This window comes from Drosophila bipectinata, chromosome 2R (genome assembly GCF_030179905.1).
Source record: "Drosophila bipectinata strain 14024-0381.07 chromosome 2R, DbipHiC1v2, whole genome shotgun sequence".
Lineage (NCBI taxonomy): Eukaryota > Metazoa > Arthropoda > Insecta > Diptera > Drosophilidae > Drosophila > Drosophila bipectinata.
This window is the reverse complement of record NC_091737.1, coordinates 18,454,294-18,475,993: the sequence shown is the minus strand read 5'-3', so window position 1 is coordinate 18,475,993 and position 21,700 is coordinate 18,454,294. Positions and strand designations below refer to the sequence as shown.

The 21,700-nt window shown below is 45.0% G+C and overlaps 2 protein-coding genes across 2 annotated transcripts in view; both read right to left on the bottom strand.

The window, feature by feature from the left end:
- The window catches only part of side-V (sidestep V), a 38,347-nt gene extending 34,415 nt beyond the window's left edge, over positions 1-3,932 (bottom strand). Inside the window, exon 1 of the mRNA XM_017241323.3 lies at positions 3,474-3,932. The gene's annotated coding sequence lies outside the window, so the exon portion shown is untranslated. The remainder of the gene's footprint in view (positions 1-3,473) is intronic.
- A 5,991-nt stretch (positions 3,933-9,923) lies between these two features.
- On the bottom strand, positions 9,924-11,335 carry LS2 (Large Subunit 2). Its single transcript, XM_017241042.3, has one exon. The coding sequence runs from the start codon at positions 11,231-11,233 to the stop codon at positions 9,941-9,943; it is 1,293 nt and encodes a 430-aa protein (XP_017096531.2). The 5' UTR covers positions 11,234-11,335; the 3' UTR covers positions 9,924-9,940.
- Positions 11,336-21,700: the final 10,365 nt, after the last annotated feature.

Sequence of the window (21,700 nt, the reverse complement as noted above, 5' to 3'; positions counted from 1 at the left end):
CTAGCCGAACTAACTGATTAAAACATCACGTCATGGACAGAAGCTAGATGGTAATTTAAGATTCTTGAACCATTTACCGCCCATTGCTCCAATTCCTGTATCCCACGATAGAATCTCGGCCGCCCGACATGGCCACAGCAGACCCCCCAGGCGAGGCTCCAATTAAAATGCATCTAATAAAAACTGTGTGCAGGTTTATGCTAAACCATCCACGTGTCGACATTTAGTTGCAATAAAAAAATATGAAACGAGACCGCCCGGGCAGCGATAGGGATCTAAAGTCGGAAAGTGAAACCAGCGAGTAAACAAACTGAAAACTGACGAAACAGACACATAAAAGTAGGACCTATTTGGTGGCTACTCACTCGTACACCCGCCATCCAAAAATATGAGGGAAACTTTGGGGAGTACGAGCAGGCAGTGGGAAAAAGTTCAAGTGGGGAAATTGCGTGCAAAAAGGAAGAAAATTTATTGGAAAAACAGGACGAAAACGAAATTAAACACGCGCAGTGAAGTCCTTCTCCACGAAGGACCCTGCCATGCCGCCCCTCTCCGGTCCTGAATTATGCTCCGTAATAAAAAGTTATGACTGTAAAATTTTTTAATTGCACATTTGGGAGTTTTTTGTTTGTTTAATTCGGAATTCGTTTCTGGCCCAGACACCGCAAGCCATTTTATTGGCCGACTTCATTTGCCTTGGCATCTGAGGCTCTCAGCCCTCGGATTTCTGTCAATAGACTCTCTTTCTCTTTCGGCCAAAGGAACACAAACTCCTAAGACAAAGTTTCGCCATTGCGGTTAAGACCAAGTTAATGCTTCAAGTAACATTCTGGCCAAAAAACAGCTGCACAACATTTTGCGTACTCATTTGTACTGTTTTTAATTCCGCCAGCCTTTGTTGGACAATTAAATTGTTGTCTCACTTGCTCGGTGCAGGAAATTGAATTATTTTATTGGCCGACTTGAAGACTGCACGACTGACTGCCTGGGGGTTTCCTGAAGGCACAGACTCGGTTCACCGGCATGTAAGCCGAGAATGACAGGGACATTTGATAAAACACAGCCATATAGGTAAACAACAATACCAGACAGTGTTTGCTTAAGAAACCCGAGATTCTTGCCTAGGAGGCTTTTGGGAGGTGACTCCGCCTTTTGCTTCTGGTATGTGATTCACTTTACCATCTTAATAGTCTATACTATTGCAGTATTAATTATCTAACAACTTAAATGACTGAACAAGCACCATCCATTTAGCTTTTTTGCTAATCCACTTTCAACATTCCTGAAATCTCAAATCTCTGGCCAACTTTCCACAAGAAACTTGTTTTGTTTGTTTTTTAATGCCCATGTCTCACTTTATTTTTATTTTCCCGACCTCACACCACCCTCGAGAGGACTCCACCCTCAGCCCCAGTTGACATCTGTCGTCCATCTGCATTGTCGGCGAGGTCTCGGGCTAATTTGGCTCTCTTCTGCCTTAATCTGGGCGAGTAAATTTACAAATTAATTAAAACAACAAACAAGCTAGCAAGAAGAAGGCAAATGCGAAGAAGAGAAGGAGCAACAGTCGCGGGGTCAAAAGTCAAAAATGTAAAGCGAACAAAAAATGAAGGAGCATGCCCCAAAAAAAAAAAAAAGAAACCGCAGAAGCAAAAACAATACACTGACAAATAAATTAAGGCACTAAAAACAGGAGCCAGCAGCAAGTAGTGGAAAAGGCCAAAATGCGAGCAGGTTTTTGGTGGAAATTCCATGCCCCATGCCCCTTGCGCCATGCCCCATGCTTCGTCCTGTCTGTCCTCGTCCTGTGTTTGCGAGTAAATGAAGGGACACCGCAACAACAACAATAACCCGACAAGGAAAACACAACAAAGAGGGGGCGGGAGGTGGGAGTGGGTGGGGCTGGGCCCGTCGGCAAATGTAAAAAAGTCAAAAGTGGCAAAAAGTTGCAGATGGAAGGACCTTTTTTTTGCTGCGGCCTGGCCAGGACTTGGGCAAGGAAAAGCGCGTGGAAACGCACAGAAATAATAATAATAATAAAAGTGGGAGCTTTCAAAGGTGGAGGGGCTGGGGGGTGGCTAGGCGATTTCAGTGAGTCGAGAGTAAATTATAAATTAACGCTGCAGGCGACGCGAGGTCAGCTCAGTGGCGGCCTTTGCTCCCTGACCCCCACTTGCTCCTACTTTTTGCTGCTGCTCTTTGCCTCGCACACACAGGAGGACCACAGGAGGCACGCATGAGGAGCTCCATGTCCTTTCAAAACACACACTATATGACACTCTAGTTAGGACTGTGAGATACCCGTTACTAATCTTACTAGAACCTCTTTTTTTGAAAGATAATTATACAAAATTCCTCTCTAAAAGTGCTCTTCTAATACCAATTTATTAGTTTAAAATATTTGTACCTAATTTCCTTTTTTATTTTGTACTCCAAAATACCCTTGAGGTCTTCCACTAATGGGTACAAAAAATGAAAACACGGAAAACACTCACACAATGGAAACTTGGCACGCGGCCTCAACTGACCGCAAAAAACATAACGACAGGGGGGACTGAGGAAGTGGCCAAAAGGAGCAGGGGAGAGAGACAGGAGCTGGGGCAGGAAGGAAGTCAGGGAGCGTGGACAATTGGCATTGGTGGCGATAGTAAATTCTGCTCCGTCCGACAAAAGGGGGATTTTCCGAATTACCAGCATGGAGTTCAAGTGCAACGGCTTGTGGCAAGCACTGAGTAGGTCCTGGGCGGGGGATGAAAGTGCCACAAACGGGGGTGGCGAGATGACATGATAATTGAAAACAAGTGAGGATTTGGGCACAAGCTCAAGGGCGGAACCAGCTGAAAACTCCACTTGCGGGTTAATAAAGTTAGTGAAGCAGAAGGGCGGAAAAATCAGATCCTGCAAGTTAATCCACCAAAGGATTTCAATAGAGGATAATAGAATGAAATTTAAGGTCCTTAAGCTTTCACTTTCCAGATTTATAATGAACTTGTTTTAAAGGGATTTTCCTTTATCAAAGTTGGGCTTATTAAACAGAAAAGTAGTACTAGTCCCGATCCCTCAGAGTTGCATTTTCCGCGCCAGGGCTCCCGGGGGCAAGTACCCACTGCCTTCGGGATTGAGCTTGCCCTGTCAGGCGTCCATCCAAGCGATCCCCATGACAAATATGCGGGAAACATGAACATAACATCGAGGGGGGCGGAGCCAGCGGGCACGCCAGGCTGGAAAAGCCGCAGAAACCCCCTGCCCCAGGACAGGTGTAACCAAAGGGGGGCCATGAGGGAGGGTGCTGGGGTCAGCCCCCTGGACACGCGTGCACAATTAAAAATTTCATTGACTCGCAACATGGACATGAGCGGACATCCGCTGGCGCTGGTCCTTGGGGAGCGGAGGGATCCTGCTGAACATTCGTGCATAAATTACTGCCTAGTCGTTGTCATGATTTTAATTTATTTTCTAGATATGCAAATTACTTTGTTATTTAATCCTTTTCTGTAATCCGCTTGGAATCCTCCTGAGGGGCCTTAGCCTCTGGTTTACACACTTTCAGACACTAGGCCACGCGAATGGCAATCACACTGAGCACTGCAGCTGAATCTTTCAATTCTTTCACCTTTTCGCTGTCATGGGAGCTTCAAACAATTAGCTTCTGGCTTTGAAGGCCTTGTGTTTCTCTCACGAAGTGCCAAGGAACTCGCGACGAACCACAAAGATCTTGCGCTTATTTTTGCGATTTTTAATTTTGAATTCTTCCAATTTTGTATCACTTATGGGGTTTCTATGTAGATCTCTGGCTTCAGATTGGATCTTTCCGAATCGAAGACGCACGCGGGCCACAAACGCGACGTTGGACTTTCTGAATGAACGCTACACCCGCCCGACTGCTTCGAGTACCGCTACGCTTGAATCTCTCGGATACACTGAGTTGTATCTCACGGATACCCGAACTCGACTGGGAATCGGCAGCGCGACTGCATCGGGTGTGGAACGCATGTTATGCTATGTTTGCATCTCTCGGATACACTGCGTATCTCATGGATACTGTTCGGCTCACAGAAGGGCCCGCGCATGCGTCGCCTCGGAAATGTCAGAGAGCGAATGAAAGAGAGAGCTATGTTATGGAGTGGAACCTCTGTTATTGGTAATATCATGTTTGTTGGCTAGAAAGTGGGATATTGGTAGGGCTATTGTACTAATAAATAATAGAATTCTTAATGGTTGCTCATAATATTAAAATTACAAGACATTCAGAACAATCGGTGGTGTTATTAAAATGTAAGTCCCTAAATAGAATAAATAAGAAATAAGACAAAATAAGAGAGTAAAGTAAGAGTTCTTACCTTCCCACTGGTAAGCCCATTACCATTCCCCATATTACATGTTCATTCAAAAATTACTTAAATATTCTTATTACTTTTAAACCTAATACATGTGTCAGCCATTTAACAGCTCTTTTATAAAAAGGCATGAGAGACTTTCGGAGTAATACGATCCACAAAGGGGAACTCTGTTCTTCGGAGTTCTGTAAGAACTTGAACCTGACCACCTTAACAACCACATTATTCTATTAAAGCCCACTTTGAAACCTTTAATAATATTCACTTCCCACAGACCTATTTAAATTTTAATACAATTTTATTGACGGCTTAATTATTTTTGCGTGCCTGGACAGTGCATTATATTTATGTGAATGGAAAAACGCGGCAAACTTAATTACGTGTAAGTGGCGATATTTAAACTTAATCCGTTTTTAAGTCCCCAATGCCATCGGCTTTAACTGGAAGCGCCAAACAAAAGATACAATTTTTTTAAAAATAAATGATTAAGAGGCAAAGGTTATATTCGAATGGAGGAGAAACAGAACGCTTGCTCTTCGATTTAATCTCCGACTATTGGTCAGCGATGCAATCTGAAAAATGCGTTTTGGCCAAAGTGGCTCCAGTATTCTCCGGTTACGACCCTTGACTCTGATTCCCCTTTTGTTTTCCCATTAAATGCGATTTGAATGAAAGCGAAGACCAAAGACAAATGCCCCGAATACAATGGGCCAGCAAGGCAAACTAAAAACCCAAAAAAAAAAACACCAATTTTAATACCAATTAGGATACTTTTTTCCTCCTGACGCAGCATCCGCGCATTTTTTACTCGAATTAAATGAATGACGTTTGCAGGGAGAGGAGTGGGGAGTGCGTTGAAAGTGCAGAACGCGACTCACAAAAGAAATGGAACCTGTTCACCTGGACGGAGGCAGGCAGGTACCAACGACCAGTCGAAGGAAGAACACTCCCAACTAAATAAAGAGAAAAGCAGAGCCACGCTGCTGGAAGATTAAAATCAGAATCAGCGTAAACAGCAGCAGGGAAAATAATGCAAATTCAGATGAGTATCAAAAGTTGAAGTTGAATTGTGTGCGCTGACAGGCGGAGGGCACAGGGCGGAGGAGAAGGCAGCTTCCAGGGCAGGACAAATGCTTCAAGCTAGCATTCATCGGCGGGCAGGACCCGGAGTTACACAGCAAAAAAAGAGGAAATAAACAAATAAATACGAGATAGTTAATGGGCTCTGAATAGAGGCCCGGCCAAAGGTCAGTGAACCGAGAGCCTCAGGCAGGCAGTCCAGTGACAGGTCTATAGGTAGGCATACTGCACTGGAACGCCAGTCTTGATAGCAAAGTTGCCCGTCACCAAAAGGAACTGAGGAATAAATCATAGACATACTAGATAGACTGCAATACTATTAGGACTCTTGGAGGAAGACTTAAAGTGGGAAAGTAAGTTTTATCTTTAAAAAAAAAAAAAACATGAACTGCACTCCCCACCATAAGATAACACTCCCTCTTTGGAGAAACAATTCTCTCAGTGCCCTATAGACCCGGGCCAGGACAGTTGAAAACAAAATTAAGTTGGACATTTAGTTTGGATTATGGCGAGCAGTCGAAAGTCGAGCAGTTGGAGCAGCTCAAGTTGTGCTTTCCATTGTTGAGCAGCCTCGCCTCTGGTTCTTATTGTTCAGTTCTCCGGGATTATGCGTCTTATCCCTCGCTTGAGGTCAGAGTTGACACCCATTTGCATGGCGCATCCCAGACTGTCGCCCTTCGGAATTTCAAATCAAACAATCTTGGCGGCTGAACATCAAAGAGTGCTAGTTCCCAAAATAGTAACTGAATTGTCCGAAAATCCTTCCTGAATGGACCTGAGTGTCCTTTTTTGTAGCTACCTACATTACACACCATTCTTGAACATAATCGGCATTATGATTTCATTGCCAGACACAGTGCTGTGGCACCTGTTACACCCTCTCAGGCCGGTTTAGTTTTAGGTCATCCGTGTCCGAGGGACGGACTTTCTGTCTCCGTCTGGAGGCCTAGCCCGGCGCTTGATTTTACGACCCTCATTAAGCCTGCTCGACTCGCAGGTTATTTCGCGCTGGTCCCGCCGTGTTAGAGATGGGTTAATATCAGGCAAGTACGTGGGAGTTTTTATTATTTTATAGACTTTTTTGGTATGGGTCAGACCCCTATTTGTTTACCTTTTCAAGGTCCATCTAAAACAGGAATTAAATTTCTTCATATGGATGGTTTCGAGCAAGATTCTCTCCCATCTTTACGGCTGAAAAAAAAATCTACTCGAGTATACCCCGCTTTTCTTTTGGTTTTCCTTTGTCACAGTAGGGTGTCCTCTAATGGGTTCTTCGAACTCGCATTTTGGTCCCGGATTTGGTTTGAATTGTGGAAGAGTTTACAGAGACAAATGGCGCTTAAGCCGCCTAATAGATCAACTGTATTGTGGTTCAACAAGGTTCTCTAAAGAGTTAAGGGCTTCTAATGGTTTATTTTATTGTTATGATTACGAGAACTAGTATTCCCGAATTTTTGAGTTATGACCCACATCCATGCATATGTATTTTTGCCAAATTATATCCGATCCTAAAACAGAATACCTCAAAAGATTTCTAAAACCATTCCTCATCATCTGCATCAAAACCTCGACACGATTTTTTGGATAGATATTTTTCAAAATTTTGTAGGGGAATCCCTTCTGAAACCAGAATTTTCATGTAAAGGACCTTGGAATGCCCATATCTTGGCCAATTTACCTACTATCTTAGTAAGGAATACCTTTATCAACTTCTAGAACAATTCTTCGTCAATTTGCATCATTTGCATTTTCCCTATTTTTGGGGGGAAACTTCTTTCCAGACCCAGGATTCCCATATATGAGACACGTGAATATGCATATCTTGGCCAACTGTCATCCGATTTTCAAGGAAGCTACCTTGATTTGTGGGGAGATTTCCTATGTATCTTTATCCAAACCTGCATCTTTCTCAATTTTTATGAGCCAGCCCCTTGAAAAATCGTAATGTTTTCAACAATGTTTCAACTCCCTAAAGCGAATCCTCAACAATTCTTATAGATTCCAATTGTAGAAAAGTTTATATTCATATACGTGTAACAACTTAAGATGGCTATATATTTTCCCATTTTTTATGATCCTTAAACTAAACAAATGAAAAACTTGGCACAACTTTTATGTCGCCCCCTGAAAGGGTGGACAAAAAACCTCTTTAAACATTTAAGAAGGGCCTCCTCGAGCTCTGCCCGTCCTATTCCGCATTTGTTGTTGGCGGGCAAACAGTTCAAAGCGAAACAAAGCCCTTCAATGATGTCGTTTAATGAATTTTTATCTGGAAAAGAGACAGACATAGGCGTCGAGAGAGAGAGAGAGGGGGGATGAGTGTGAAGCGAAGCTCTTAGAGGTCATAAAAAGGGTTCACAGACGATTTGCTCGAATTAATTGCGCTGCCATTAACGAACCGACGTGGAACGCTGGAACGGCAGTGACAGCCGGAGTGGGTGAGGCCGCGCGCAATCCGCTAACCCGTAAACCCCGCAACCCAAGTCGAAATTTCGGGGAAATTATTCGCGCTGGTAATTTGTTTTTAGCCTTTGTTGTCGGGACTATGAAGGGAAATTACGAATTCGGCGCAACTGCACAGCAATATTTGTTTATTTGATTTTATTCTGCATGTTTGGTGCGCGCTTTATTCTTCCATTTATTTATTTTTCTCCGGCAACCGGAAATGTGAATTAAACCGCGGGGTAGGCCAAACAAAGCAACAGGTTTTGGTAATTGAATTCGAGCTTCGGCTCCAAAGGGTTGCCGGGAAAGTTTTGCTGCTTAATTGGTCGAGTTCTTCTCGGATATCAGATGGATTAGGCAGTGACCTTTGGGGATTTTGCATTCCGGCTCATTAGGTTAACCTTTGAGTCTGAAATCTCCATACATCTTGATTAACTCCCAACAAATTGAACTCGTATCACTATCAGATCATTAGAAGAACAAATTTTTATGGAGATGTCGCCTTATCGGGCATCTTTGGCAAGTTTATGCGCAGCTCCAGCCTCTAAAGCATCATTAGTGGACACCTACAACAACCACAGTCCAGCTAATTAAGTGGGATACGATGGAGCCGATAAGGGGAACACGCTTCTGATACTTTTCGGGCTACCTATTGTAATAATGAACTCCTCGGAGAGAGGCGTTCCTCTGGCAGGAGCCCCACAATTATCTACTACATCATATTCAAATGAAATGATGAGAATGCAATTAAAATGCATGGAAGCCCCGGGACAGAGTTCACTCAACTGTGGCTTTGATTGCTTAATTTCGATTACCTAACCCAGCCAGTCCCTAACCTCGGACACAGTCGGGGGAGCATCAGCCAGAGCCGGAGCCGGGAGCTGGGGAGATTAGAAGTCAATCCAGTTAATCCCCAAAGCGCAGCTGCCAGGCCATAAAAACCAACAAGGAAGGGGAGAAACTACAAAATCAAAGAACCCTTTTGAGCCCAATCTCAATGCCTGGAATTTTTATTGTATCCGCATCTTTATGGGCGTTTATTAATTACCCATCGAAGCATTGATTTCCCTGGGACGACCTAGGCTGGAGGCGGCATCGAAAGAAGTCTCTTTTTTGGGGGAAGTGGAGGGAATGAAAGGGCCTACCTTCGACTGGCCACTCCTCTGGTGAATGACAAACATCCAAGGCGTTGAATTAATTTGTGTCCACAGCCTCGTCCACTCAGCATCTCCTCTTCTCTGGGCAATCTCGACCACTCCGATAAAGCGTTTAGTTCGCGGACGTCGTTGCCGCTGATAAATCGTTCAGCTTTCGAGGCTTTTAAGACAACATGCACTGGAAGTAGTTCTTTGATCACTTCTGAGCTCAGAGTTCTAAGCCCCAATGGAAAGACAATCCATTTTCTCTCTCTGCAACGATTTCATTACGCGTTCGAGTATTGATGATCGGCCGTCGCCCAAATGACCAGCTCCAGATAAGAAAACCCCAAAGCGAGTGCCTCCAAAACCCCCGAAACGTGAAACCTGAGAAAATGCAACCGTGCGGCGAGATAAGAAGCCCTCCATTGAGGCTCCCCATAATAAGCTGAAGGTAGGTGTGAATATTCCCAAGAAATGCCGGCGATAAAGCGTAAAGTTTAAAATTTTAATTAAGCCCAAGCCCAGCTGACTAAGACCAGGAGGTGGAGCTGTCGGAGGAGGTGGTGTCAGCTTCGGAGCAGCTTTAAGGATTGCAGCTTAAGTCTTCCAGCCTAATTGAATTCGGGGACAGCCTTTCTGGGCGTGTCCTGGCATCGCGGGGCCAGATAACTTAAAGCGATTCCTGCGCTAAGCAGCAGATGAAATCACAACAAGCGAAAACAGCAGAAACAATGAACTCACTGCCGGTTCTTGGCTCCAAAAGGGATTAAGTTCGTTATCGCTGGCTTGGCCTTAAGCACAGCAGTTCAACGGTTGACAAGAATGAGATACGGATACACTGAATACAGATACAGATACTTATGAACGAGCTAAAGATACTTATAAGTTAATTGTTGAAACTAACTTGAGAAAGATATTGCTATAAAATTCCTCCATTTATTATTTGAAATCGTCAGCCAGGTACTTCTCGGGGTCAAAGAAGGAGGTCATCACAATGCGACCACTAAACTTGCGCCCGCTCAGGGCCCGCATGGCCTTCTGACAGTCGTCCACGGACTCGAACTGCACATACACCTTGCCACAGCCCGATTTTGGAGTGTCTTCTTTGGGAATGGGCCGGGGGATCTTGAGGCTGCGCACGTCCCCGTACTTGGCGCACTCCAGCAGGATGTCCATGCGGATGTCTTCGTACTCCTCGTCATCCAGCAGCTCCTCGGGCAGAACCATGTTCATCAGGCACAGCACCTCGGTGGCCGAGTACGCGCTGGGGATGGCGGTTAGCCCGGGCACCTGCAGGACCGCAGATGTTACGCCCATCGAGTTCCTGCCGCCGGCGATGGAGCGCTGGACCACCAGCTTTCGATCTCCCAGCTGCATGCCGTTGAGCCCGGCGATGGCCTGATCAGACACCTCGGGGTCCACGTACTCAAAGAAGGCGAAGCCTTTGCTCAGACTAGTGTTGGAGTCCTTGACCAGGTTGAAGCCCTTCAGCTGCCCGAAGGAAAGCAGCAGCTCCTTGATCTGCTCCTCGAGGAGGCACGTCGGCAGCCCCCCGATGTAGATCTTGTTTGGCGAGTCCGGCACTAGGGTGGCGATCACGTGGTTCGTCGAGCTTACCATGATCGAGGGCGAGGCTATCGTGGTGGTGGCGAAGGCCATCTCGGAGCTGCTGATGCTGGACACTGGGTGGTAGTCGTGGGGTCTCCGGATTTTCAGGGTCTGGCCCCGGAAGGAGACTCCGTCGAAGTTGACGGCCTGGGTGGCCTCATCCATGGACCGGAACTCCAGGAACGCAAAGTTCTTCTCCAGGTTGGTCTGGCAGGTGAGCACCGCCTTGCCGTCCGTCTTGAGGGAGCTGCTGTCCAGTGCTGCCAGCTGCTGGTTGAAGAAGTCCATCATCTCCTCTTCCGTGACGCCGAAGGGGATGTTGCCCACATAGAGCCGCCGCGCCTGGCGGGTGACCATCGCAATAGCGGCCGACTCCGCCGTGGGCTGCTGGTCCGGCAGGATGCGTGAGGCTATCTGGCCGCTGGCCTGCATGGACTTGTACTGCAGGGGGGTCAGGTGGGAATAGCCCTCGGGTGGGACGTCCCAGGAGGAGTTGGCTCTGCCAAACCGGCGGCCCTTGCGTGCCCCATCTATATAGATCGAGTCGGAGCGAGTGGGCCTGGCTCTGGAACGGCCACTTGAGTCCTGGTCTTGTGAATGGTCATAGCCTCGTCGACGACCCATTTTTTTAATATTTCTCGAAAATCAGTTTTAAGAAGGGAAGCAGGTGGGTGCTTCTGTTGTCTAAGTGATTTTTGGACAATTAATGAAAGTAAAATTAAGGCTGACCTGATTTGGAACGGGGGGGGGAGTATTTTTAATAATTTAAATCTGACAGAGTGACCAGGTAGAGCAATATTTACTTTCATTAAAGCTGTGATGAGCCAATTAAAATATTTTCCCCCTGCACTGGCAGCTTAAAGCCCCTTTCGATGAGGTCATCTGTCATGCCTTTCAACCAAATTATGTGCCATTATCTACGAGGTATCTGCGGGCTTCCAGCCAAGAGGGGTAATCATCATAATTTTGGTTAATATCTCCAATCAATTATTATTAATTGGCAACGTCTGCCACCCGCAGGCAGTATATACTTTATATAGAAATAGTTTGGGGTTTTCATCAAAAGAACTGCGTGAGTCTGCATCACACTGTGTGGTCGCCTCCTAAGGGTTCGGGTTCTCCACTCCCCGGAGATGAGTCCGAGACATCTTCTACGACATTCCTCGGAAAGACAACGACTTCATTTGAATCCCATGCCAAGGGGCGGCTCAATTAATTCAAAAAAGCAACATAATAAAACTGTCAACTCAGATCGAACAAAAAGGTATCCCAAAGGCAGGACATAGAAGTCCACTTGGGAAAAAGCCATAGAGTTTGAAAAGAAATAGTGTGAGTCATGCCCTGAACGAACTGCCATTTATTTTCCACAGTGCAGCTGTGTCAGACCCAAAACCAAGTGATAATTTATGGGGGATCCTCGATCACTAACTGCGGTGATCCTTGATGGCGATTAACTCCGAATAATGGTCTACTGTTTAATGGCCTGGCGATCGCACACGGATAGGAGACAGGACTGCCAAATGACACTTGAGAGACGACACTAAAACGCAATCTCTGGCCGGCATTAAGCCTAAATTAAATATATTTCATCCAGTGTCCGAAAACCAATTAATTCTTTGTCCGCTCGCCGATTGCAGTGGTGTGGGCAGACGTATTGTTGCTGCTGGCTGATATTTCGTTGGCCAGAACCTGTCCACAGGCCTGACAAACGCAATTAATTTGTTCATTTAAATTCAGTCAACGTGTCCCCGCCGCCGCCCCCTGACTTTCTGATGTTCACGTCGATGTCGGAGCCGATGTCCATGTCGGGATGACGACGATGATGGCCAGACCGGGGCCCAGGTCGAATTCTATCCATTTTTTCGATCGCCGAATTCGATTTTGGCCTTTTATTTGAACAATCACGAAGGCGATAAATTAATTTTTTTCACAAAATACAGACAACTCTATAAAAATTCATAACAGATTGTGCCACGTTTTGGCCACAGCCATGACATGGAAATCAGTTAAGAGGTATCCGTTGTGGCAGTGTGGGAAAGCAAAGTCTTCATTCTAATTCTACATTCTTTGAATTCCTAAAAACACTATCCTCCCAGCCACACTAGGTCAGTCATATTCTGGATTAATTATACAATTCTGATTGCTATTTTGATTATTTGGCGGGTCTTTGCTGCGGTTAGCCACCACTCACGACTGACATGGCAGAAATCCGGCTATTTATTCAAATCGTCAATAAATATTATGCCAATAGTGTGTTTTTATAAAAAAACTTTTTTTGTTGCGCTTGTTTTTGGTGACTTGCTGGCAGCATATTAACCCGAAAAAACATAGCGACCCGACCGCACAAGATGAAAGAATTGGGACTGGGACTCGATTGATCCGGGACTGATTCATTTGGATGACCCCGAAGGCCAGAAGCAAAGGATTTCCACGAATTCGGGCCCCAAACAATAAAAAGCCTTCCAACAAATAGAAAACAAAAGACAAATAATTTTATAATGAAGTTTGGGGCTCGGGCGGATGTCAGCCAATGGATCTGTGGCCGCAAGCGTGTGAACGTGATTTTATTATCAAATATTTTAGCACGTTGTGTTAGTTTTAGTAAATTAAATAAATCATCCATCGACGAGCGGTAGGGGCAGAGGCAGCATCAGAGTTCTGGTGTTCGAGTCCAGATTGGTTTTGTCAACAAGAATATTTCAATTTATTTTCTGATGAATCAACAGAAATAAAAAGCCATCCCGCAGATCCACAAAAACAAAACAGTTTTGTGCACCCACTGGTTGCCCTTTGTCCCCGAACAGATGCTGTCTCTTTTTGCAATCCATCTTCTATCCCTCTCTCTCCAAAAGTATCTCTGGAGTGCATCCGCAACTGCTTCAGATTACAGATTTCAGATTTCGGCATAACAATTTGTTTTCTCTTCTCATTTTTATTATTTTTCGTTTCACTTTTTACATTTTTATGCAATTTCTCGACAATTTGTCGGGGCTATGGCTTGGGCGAGGAATTTGCATCATAAATTGTCAGCAATGTCATAAAAAGCATATATATTTTGTGCATACTGAGTGTACATTCCATTCTCCTTTGTTTTCGGACGAGTGGAGCTAGAAGGAGCCGCCTTTTGGGGCTGGGTTGGAGGACATTGACATTCAGTGGGTTTCTCGTAATTTTGTTTCATTTTGCTTTGGATTTTGGGTTCCTGTTGGATGAAGTCTGGTTTAATGGCTTGAAGAGAACTACCTAAGAGATACTTTTCATTCAAAAAACAAGATTCAGCCCAGTCCCTTCACACATAGCTTCAAACTATTGCGCCAATTTAGAAACTATTTTTCAATAAAAATTATTATTTCAATCTGCGGTTAAGAACCCTCTCTGGTCACTAAATATTTTATGCAGACATTTCAATAACTACCCGACTAGTAAGGACCAGTGCTCAAGTTTATGGCCTTCTTTCCTTCAAGTCGCCCCTTTGGAGTTGTAAGAAGTCTTTGTTTCAACCCTTACAAGCCACAACAGCCATAAAACAGTTGCACCCCGATTGGGGCGGCTGTTCCCCTTCGCTGCATCCACAAAATTTATTTGCCTCGTCCCCCTCCCACGGACTTAACCCATGAACGCTTCCCTGGAATTGATTTCAAAGCCATTGTTGTTTCGCTCAGAGACTTTGAAGGAATTTATGTTTATGTTTTTCCATTCCGCCCGCCATCGTTGTAGCTCAGTGGCCGGATTTCTTGGGGCGGCAGGACCCTCCGTCCCGAACAATGCGTGAAAATCAATCGGGGAGTTATGCACTTGCTGGGTAATTTATTTTATGAATGTTTAATAATCTGTGCACTGGCCGAAGCTGGATTTATGACAATTGCATGTTAATTGCCTGCTTGGCGCCGATATGTCAGTCGGGGTGCCCAGGAGTGGGGTGGGAGTGGGGTTTGCCAACCCACTTGGCTCCATTTGTTTACATTCAATTTCATAAGTGGTGGTCCGTGGGGAATTGGGCGCTGCGGGGTGCAGACCCTCGACCGATGTGTTGACTCAGTCGGCTACCCAACCCCAACCGCAACATAGGGACCCACCCGCGCTAAACCCAACTCCAACCCCAAACTCTAACCTCAACCCCAAGCTGCAAGCAATTTTGTATGAGTTGGGGGTGACATGCTGAACACATAATTAGAATATAAGAACAGGCCAACTGCATATCGATTGAAAGTTCAACAAGCTACTTAATAATGGTTAAATAGCATGTACTCAAAAAGAAGCACTTATCGGGAAAAATAGGAGGGATGTTATTATATATCAGCTATAGGATATAGTTCCCTATATGGCCCTCAGTGATGGCTATATGTTCCCCAATCCTGATCCGATTCTCAATCAAGGTACCTTAAACGATTGATAGATTCTCCACCATTATTCATTAAAAACGTGAGACAAAATATTTTGTATATGTTTTGTCCATTTTTCGTGCTGGGGTTGTAATTTGTATATCATTACAGAGGATTTAGTAATGGTATACAAATAACAACAACAAAAAAATTATAAAAACTAAAACTTACAACAAAAGCGAACAATAAATAAAATTAAAAAAAAACAAGAAAGGAAAGCTAACTTCGGGCGGAGCCGAAGTTTATATACCCTTGCAGTTAAAACCGGATATATATCGCAAACATCGGATATAGTTGGCCGATCCTTATGATTACATCATATTAAAACTAATTAACTAAAAATAAAAAATCTAAAAAAGTCCCAAACTTCTATCTTCAAAAATACGAAAGTTGATATATCTACCAAGTACCATTTCCGATCGTTCAGTTATATGGCAGCTATAGGATATAGTCGGCCGATCCTAATGAAATTTGGTAGGTTGGATCAACTGGCCAAACATATAATCTGTACCAAGTTTCAGCTTTTTATCTTCAAAAACACGAAAGATGGTTCACTTCCGATCGTTCAGTTATATGGCAGCTATAAGATATAATCGGCCGATCCTTATGAAATTTGGCATGTCGTAATGGTTTGCCAAAAATAGCTCTCATGTCAAATTTGAACGCTGTAACTCTAAAAACACCAAAGTTATACCATTTCCGATCATTCAGTTATATGGCAGCTATAGGATATAGTCGGCCGATCCGGGCCGTTCCGACTTATATACTGCGTGCAAAGGAAAGAAGGGTGTGTGCCAAGTTTCAAGACGATAGCTTCAAAACTGAGAGACTAGTTCGCGTAGAAACGGACAGACAGACAGACAGACGGACAGAAAGACGGACAGACGGACAGACGGACATGCTCATATCAACTCAGGAGGTGATCCTGATCAAGAATATATATACTTTATAGGGTCGGAGATGTCTCCTTCACTGCGTTGCACACTTTTGGACAAAATTATAATACCCTCTGCAAGGGTATAATAAACAATTAATTTTCCAACTATTCAGGCCTAATCGAGAATGGGGGGGGTCCCCTTAACTGCAACCGATGAGAATCGAGGAGGAGGGCGCTGTTATTTTTAAAATTATTTTTTTTAATTAATTATTTTTGGGGGAAAAATAGGGTTTTCCCCTATAGGGCCAACAGTGATGGCTATATCTTCCCCAATTGTCATCAGATTCTCAAGCGGAGTACCTTAAACGATTTCTGGATCGATTCTCCACCATTCTGCATCAAAATCCTGAGACAAAATATTTTTTACATTTTTTGTCCATTTTTTGTGATGGGTCCCTTGAATATGGGGTTTTCCCCTATAGGGGCCACAGGGATGGCTGTATCTTCCTCAATTCTCATCCGATTCTCAAGCGGAGTGCCTTAAACGATTTCTGGATTGATTCTCCACCATTCTGCATCAAAATCCTGAGACAAAATATTTTTTAGATTTTTCGTCCATTTTTTGTGATGGGTCCCTTGAATATGGGGTTTTCCCCTATAGGGGCCACAGGGATGGCTGTATCTTCCTCAATTCTCATCCGATTCTCAAGCGCAGTGCCTTAAACCATTTCTGGATCGATTCTCCACCATTCTGCATCAAAACCCAGAGACCAAATATTTTTTCGATTTTTTGTCCATTTTTCGCGACGGGATCCCTTGAAAATGGGGTTTTCCCCTATTGGGCCCACAGTGAGGGTATATCTTTCCCAGTTCTTATCCGATTCGCAAGCGGAGTGCCTTAAACGATTTCTGGATCGATTCTCCACCATTCTGCATCAAAACCCTGAGACAAAATATTTTTTCGATTTTTTGTCCTTTTTTCGCGATGGGATCCCTTGAAAATGGGGTTTTTCCCTATAGGGCCCACTGTGATGGCTATATCTTCCCCAATTCTTATCCGATTCTCAAGCGGAGTGCCTTAAACGATTTCTGGATCGATTCTCCACCATTCTGCATCAAAACCCTGAGACAAAATATTTTTTCGATTTTTTGTCCTTTTTTCGCGATGGGATCCCTTGAAAATGGGGTTTTCCCCTATAGGGCCCACTGTGATGGCTATAACTTCCCCAATTCTTATCCGATTCTCAAGCGGAGTGCCTTAAACGATTTCTGGATCGATTCTCCACCATTCTGCATGAAAATCCTGACACAAAATATTTTACAGATTTTTTTTTCAATTTTTTTCCTCTATGGGGAAAGATATAGCCATCAATGAAAGTTATCTTTTCTGATGAAAGTTGGTATGTCGTATTATTTTGCCCAAAATAGAATCAATGAAAACCCGAACTCTCTAATTTAAGAAATATCAAAGTTGCATATGTAAAATACCGATTGAAAGACCAGGGGTATAAAATAAGTGCCTGAGAGTAGGAGAGAAAAATTGGAATGTTGGTTGGCGCGAAAATAAAATATTTTTGAGATCAATTGTTGTAGGCGGAGGCCTTATTGAAATAACTATGGGGCTTGTATCTGTTTGCTATAGTAATTTGTAGCTTATAATAGTAGTAAGAAAAGACCAGCATCAGCTTAAAACACACAAAGCCAACTTCAAAGGCATTCCTGCCAAAGGATTGTTCCATTCAGGAGTATGTCCTTGAGTAACTCCCCTTCAAACCAGAGTTTCCACAAATCACTCAAAGTTTTTCCGTCATTTGGCCAAACAACTTTCCCTTTGTTTCCAGCTCCAGCTGGCAGAGCTCCTCCAGTGTCTAGTGACCCACTTGGCGCTCGTAAATCGCCAGGACTATGCTAGTCACAGTGCCACGTCCTCCAGCCAAATCTGACTACTCTCCATCACTGGTCCGGGGGGCAGAAACCAAGGCGACACTTGTTTGTCTAAGCGCTGTCGCGTGGCAACCTCCGGCGCCTCCCGCTTCGGCTGTCTCTTTGTATTTTCCGTGCATTCCGTATTTTCCACCATTCCTCCCGGCCACGACCTCCTGATCTCTGGCCAGGCAGCCACTCTTGAAGAGTATGATTTATGGAAGCTCTACACATCATAAGCGAATGCGTTTATCATTTTTTACACTCGAAGCTGGGAGCTGTAGCCGAATCTGCAGCTTGGCTGAAATCTTGAAACTGGCGACGTTGACAAATGACAAAGGAGAAACAAAGTAAAAAGGCACCAGAGTAGTCCCCACTGCTCCTAATTTGATCTCTAGTTTCAGTGCCAGCACGCGCATCCGGATTCCGGACTACGGACTCCGGATAGGAGAGACACTCTGCTCGCGCCATCATTAAATATGCAATAGATTCCTCCTCCCTCGGCCGGCTCTAACTTTGTTTTTCTTACTTTTTAAAGCATTTGGCCAGTCAGTGTCGCATAAATTATTCTGTTAACAAGTTGTGTCAACATCATCATTAACAACAACAACAACAACAGAGCGAGCCAGAAACAGCCTCATCCACGACTACGTGGTGGACTACATGGTGGAGCACATCTCATTGTCGGTTGTCCGCTGTCGGTTCGAGGCTGAAATGTGAGACGTCCATCGGGTGAAACTTTTTTTTATTATTATTTTGCCTCTTCTATTGGCTAATGGGAAACATGTGTTGCCACAAAAAGTTGGACATGCCGCACCAGGCAAGCAGGCAAAGGGGGGAATCGAGAGACAAGCCTCACGGCGACACATTTGCAATTGAAATCGAAAAGAATCAAGGTGAAATTTCAAGCCCCCGCTGGTATCACATTATCCAGAATGGCGGGATTAATGGGCCATCTAAGAAGACTCGGTCTTGAGTAGATTTATGAGGAAAGTCTTGACTCTTCACTATTGTTTTTCTTTAATTGCAAGCTAGCTAGTTCTGCGTATACGCAACTTTTATGACTGAGTAGTCGAGTTACTCGGGACTATTTATCTGATTTGTTTCCTGTTTTCTAAATTCCTGGAAGTCCAGCACTTGGCCATGCCAGGCACAACCCAGCCAACCTCCCACTGGCTACGCGAGTATGGGCGCTATTGAACCAAAGAACCTCCTCCACCTACGAGGCTAGGTTTTCATTTTTAATTTGCGGATATCCCAGGCATGACCAGAGACTTGAAAGCCGGTGCCTTGTGGGCTCTTTGGCAATTATCGGAAATCGCAGAGGAAGCGTCAGCAGTCCCGAGAAACACCCACTCCTATAGAAGTCACTTTTCGACTTTTCGCATAATTGCAACAAAGTGGAAAACAAAGAGCGGCGCCTGATTATTGGCGATTACCTTTTACGACTCGAATGCCAAGGAGTAGGGGAAGGGGTGGTCTAATGCGCAAATATGAATCATATTCTGCGATCGCTCTGGCCAACTTCCTGGTCAACAGGCCCGCAACCCGAGACACAGTGGCTAATTGGATTTCCCGAACGGCTCGCTCCGGTGCCGACCATGCTCTAAACAATAAATGTGGTGGAGATTCTGTTTTCGCCAGGCCATTGTCAAAGGGCCTCCTACCACACAGCACTGGCTTTGTTACCCTCCGAGTCGGGCTCGGACACTCTGGCATAAAGTGAAATTGTGCGTAAAATTCGTTGGTCACGTTTCCACGTCTGTTGACAATTGTTTTTGCCCAGCTCCGTCTCAGTCGGCGTTCCGGCGTCCGTCCTGTCCACCGTCCTGTTTGCTGTTTGCCATTAAACGCGTGCACAGCCACCCCCCTGCCCCCTCCGACTATGGTCAGCAACCATGCCACACCAGGGTACCCCATCCATTTCATCCATCCTTCGATAACTGCAGTTCGTGTCATTTGCAGTGTGTGGTCCCTACACTGAGAAAAAGGGATATGAATAGCATAAGATGTAAGGAGAGAAAGGCACAGCTCTCTAGAGCCTAGCCCTCCTTTTCAAGACTTATGGACCTGGCAACACTTCCCGACTTCTTCCAGTGCATCTTCCTCTGCTGAATGCAGCTAATCTTTTGTTTAGATGTTACATGACACAGAATCGGAGGGTAGAGGGTCGAGGGACACTGACAGGGGAAAAGGAAGAGGAACAGAAACAGGAGCAGGGCTCTTCGCTCCCGCTGAGGCTTCAAATTAGGCACAAATTTCACTGGCCGAGTGTCAATTCTGATCATATCTGGGACGCACTCGGGCCAAATTGCAAAGGCGACAGGCAACTGGCCAAATACAGGAAATACTGAGTAGGTAGGGAGAGGGGAGGTCAGGGATATAGGAAACAAAGGACCATGTGAAAGTGGGCGAGGACGTAGGGCCACACCTCTGGCCTGATTCCGGGCTTCGGAACTCATTAACAACTCTGGTCCCTAATGGGATTTATGTGGAACTGAAGCGGGCTCTGTCTGAAATTAAAGAATGTTTTTTGAAAACCCCTCTTGTTGGGGCAACCTCTGGGGTCACAGGAGGTCAACTGAAGCCAAAGTTAGGCCCTGCGACAGGAAACCCAATAGCACTTGAAGAAATCCTTCCACACTGACCAAAGTGGAGAGCAACAGCAATCCTGAAGTTAAGGGATCGGCGGGTTAAGGCAATGAAGGATTGGTTGCCAGGAAACGGCAACTTGCAACACGCCGGGGCAGAACCCAGACTCGTACCAGAACACACACACTCTGTGGCAGTTGCTTTTGTCATTTTAAGGAGTGAAGAGTGTTGGGAACTCGGCTTTAAAACGGCTAAGGAGGAACGATTTTAAATCCAAAACAAAAGACTTAAACAACAAACTTAAGAGCCTACCTCCCATAAGCACTCTTTCCGACAACACTGTCCCCCTAAGAACTGAAAGGTAAAAATTATTGCCAACTGCTTTTATGAGGAATGAAATATTTGTTGACGCTGGCTCCGTTTTCTCGCGGACTCCGCAGGACACCACAATCCTTCCCAGCTGCCAGCCCCTCCCACTTGCCTGCCCCACTCCGTTGCCTTGTTTATTCGCGAATTTTTTCGAGTTCAGGTTCGAGTCATGCCTTGCTGCCTGCTCCTTAATTATTTTTTTTCGTCGCGATTGTAACGCATTGATGACGTATGTATGTAGGTGGAAGTGGTCGTGGGTGGGGCACTGCGTGAGTATTTGCTGCGAATCTGCAGCTGTACGCCACTTTTAAGCCTTTCGGCACTTTATTTGCTTTAAATAAAAGCGACAGGAAGTAGTGAAGCGACAGGAATCAGAAATAAAGGACTCGCATGGCGAGAAAGTGCTCGGCCAACACGAACTGCGAATGCCCTGCCAGGGAGAACCTAAAACAACCAACAATTCAACACAAATATTAACATAAGGAGGGCCTTTGGAGACAATCCAAAGCAAATTGGTTTCTGTACGGCTCAAGGCCACGGATAAACACAAGTTCTTATCCATTTCGGCAAGGCGGAAGGACCTGCACTTGTTGTCCTTGACAGCCACAGACTTTGCTCAAGGGATGTGGTCAGAAGGAAGATCCAGCCAGTACCACCAGCACACATACGCAAACGTACAGCGACCAGAAGGACACACAATTGTCCCCCACAAGGAAAATATTTGTATTTAATAAAGTCAGGCCAGAGTTGAGGGGTCCAGGACGGGGGGCCAGGACGCCTGACTTTGCATACAACTTGCGGAATTTAATGTAGCCTGCGGACATTGGCAATGCGACTCGAGAACTCGTCGGGCAGCGGCGTCGGAAGAGCACAAAAAACGAAATAAAACAAGGCGATTGGGAGGTCAGAGTGCGGAGTGAGGCGGCCAATGCAAAGCGTAAAAAATAC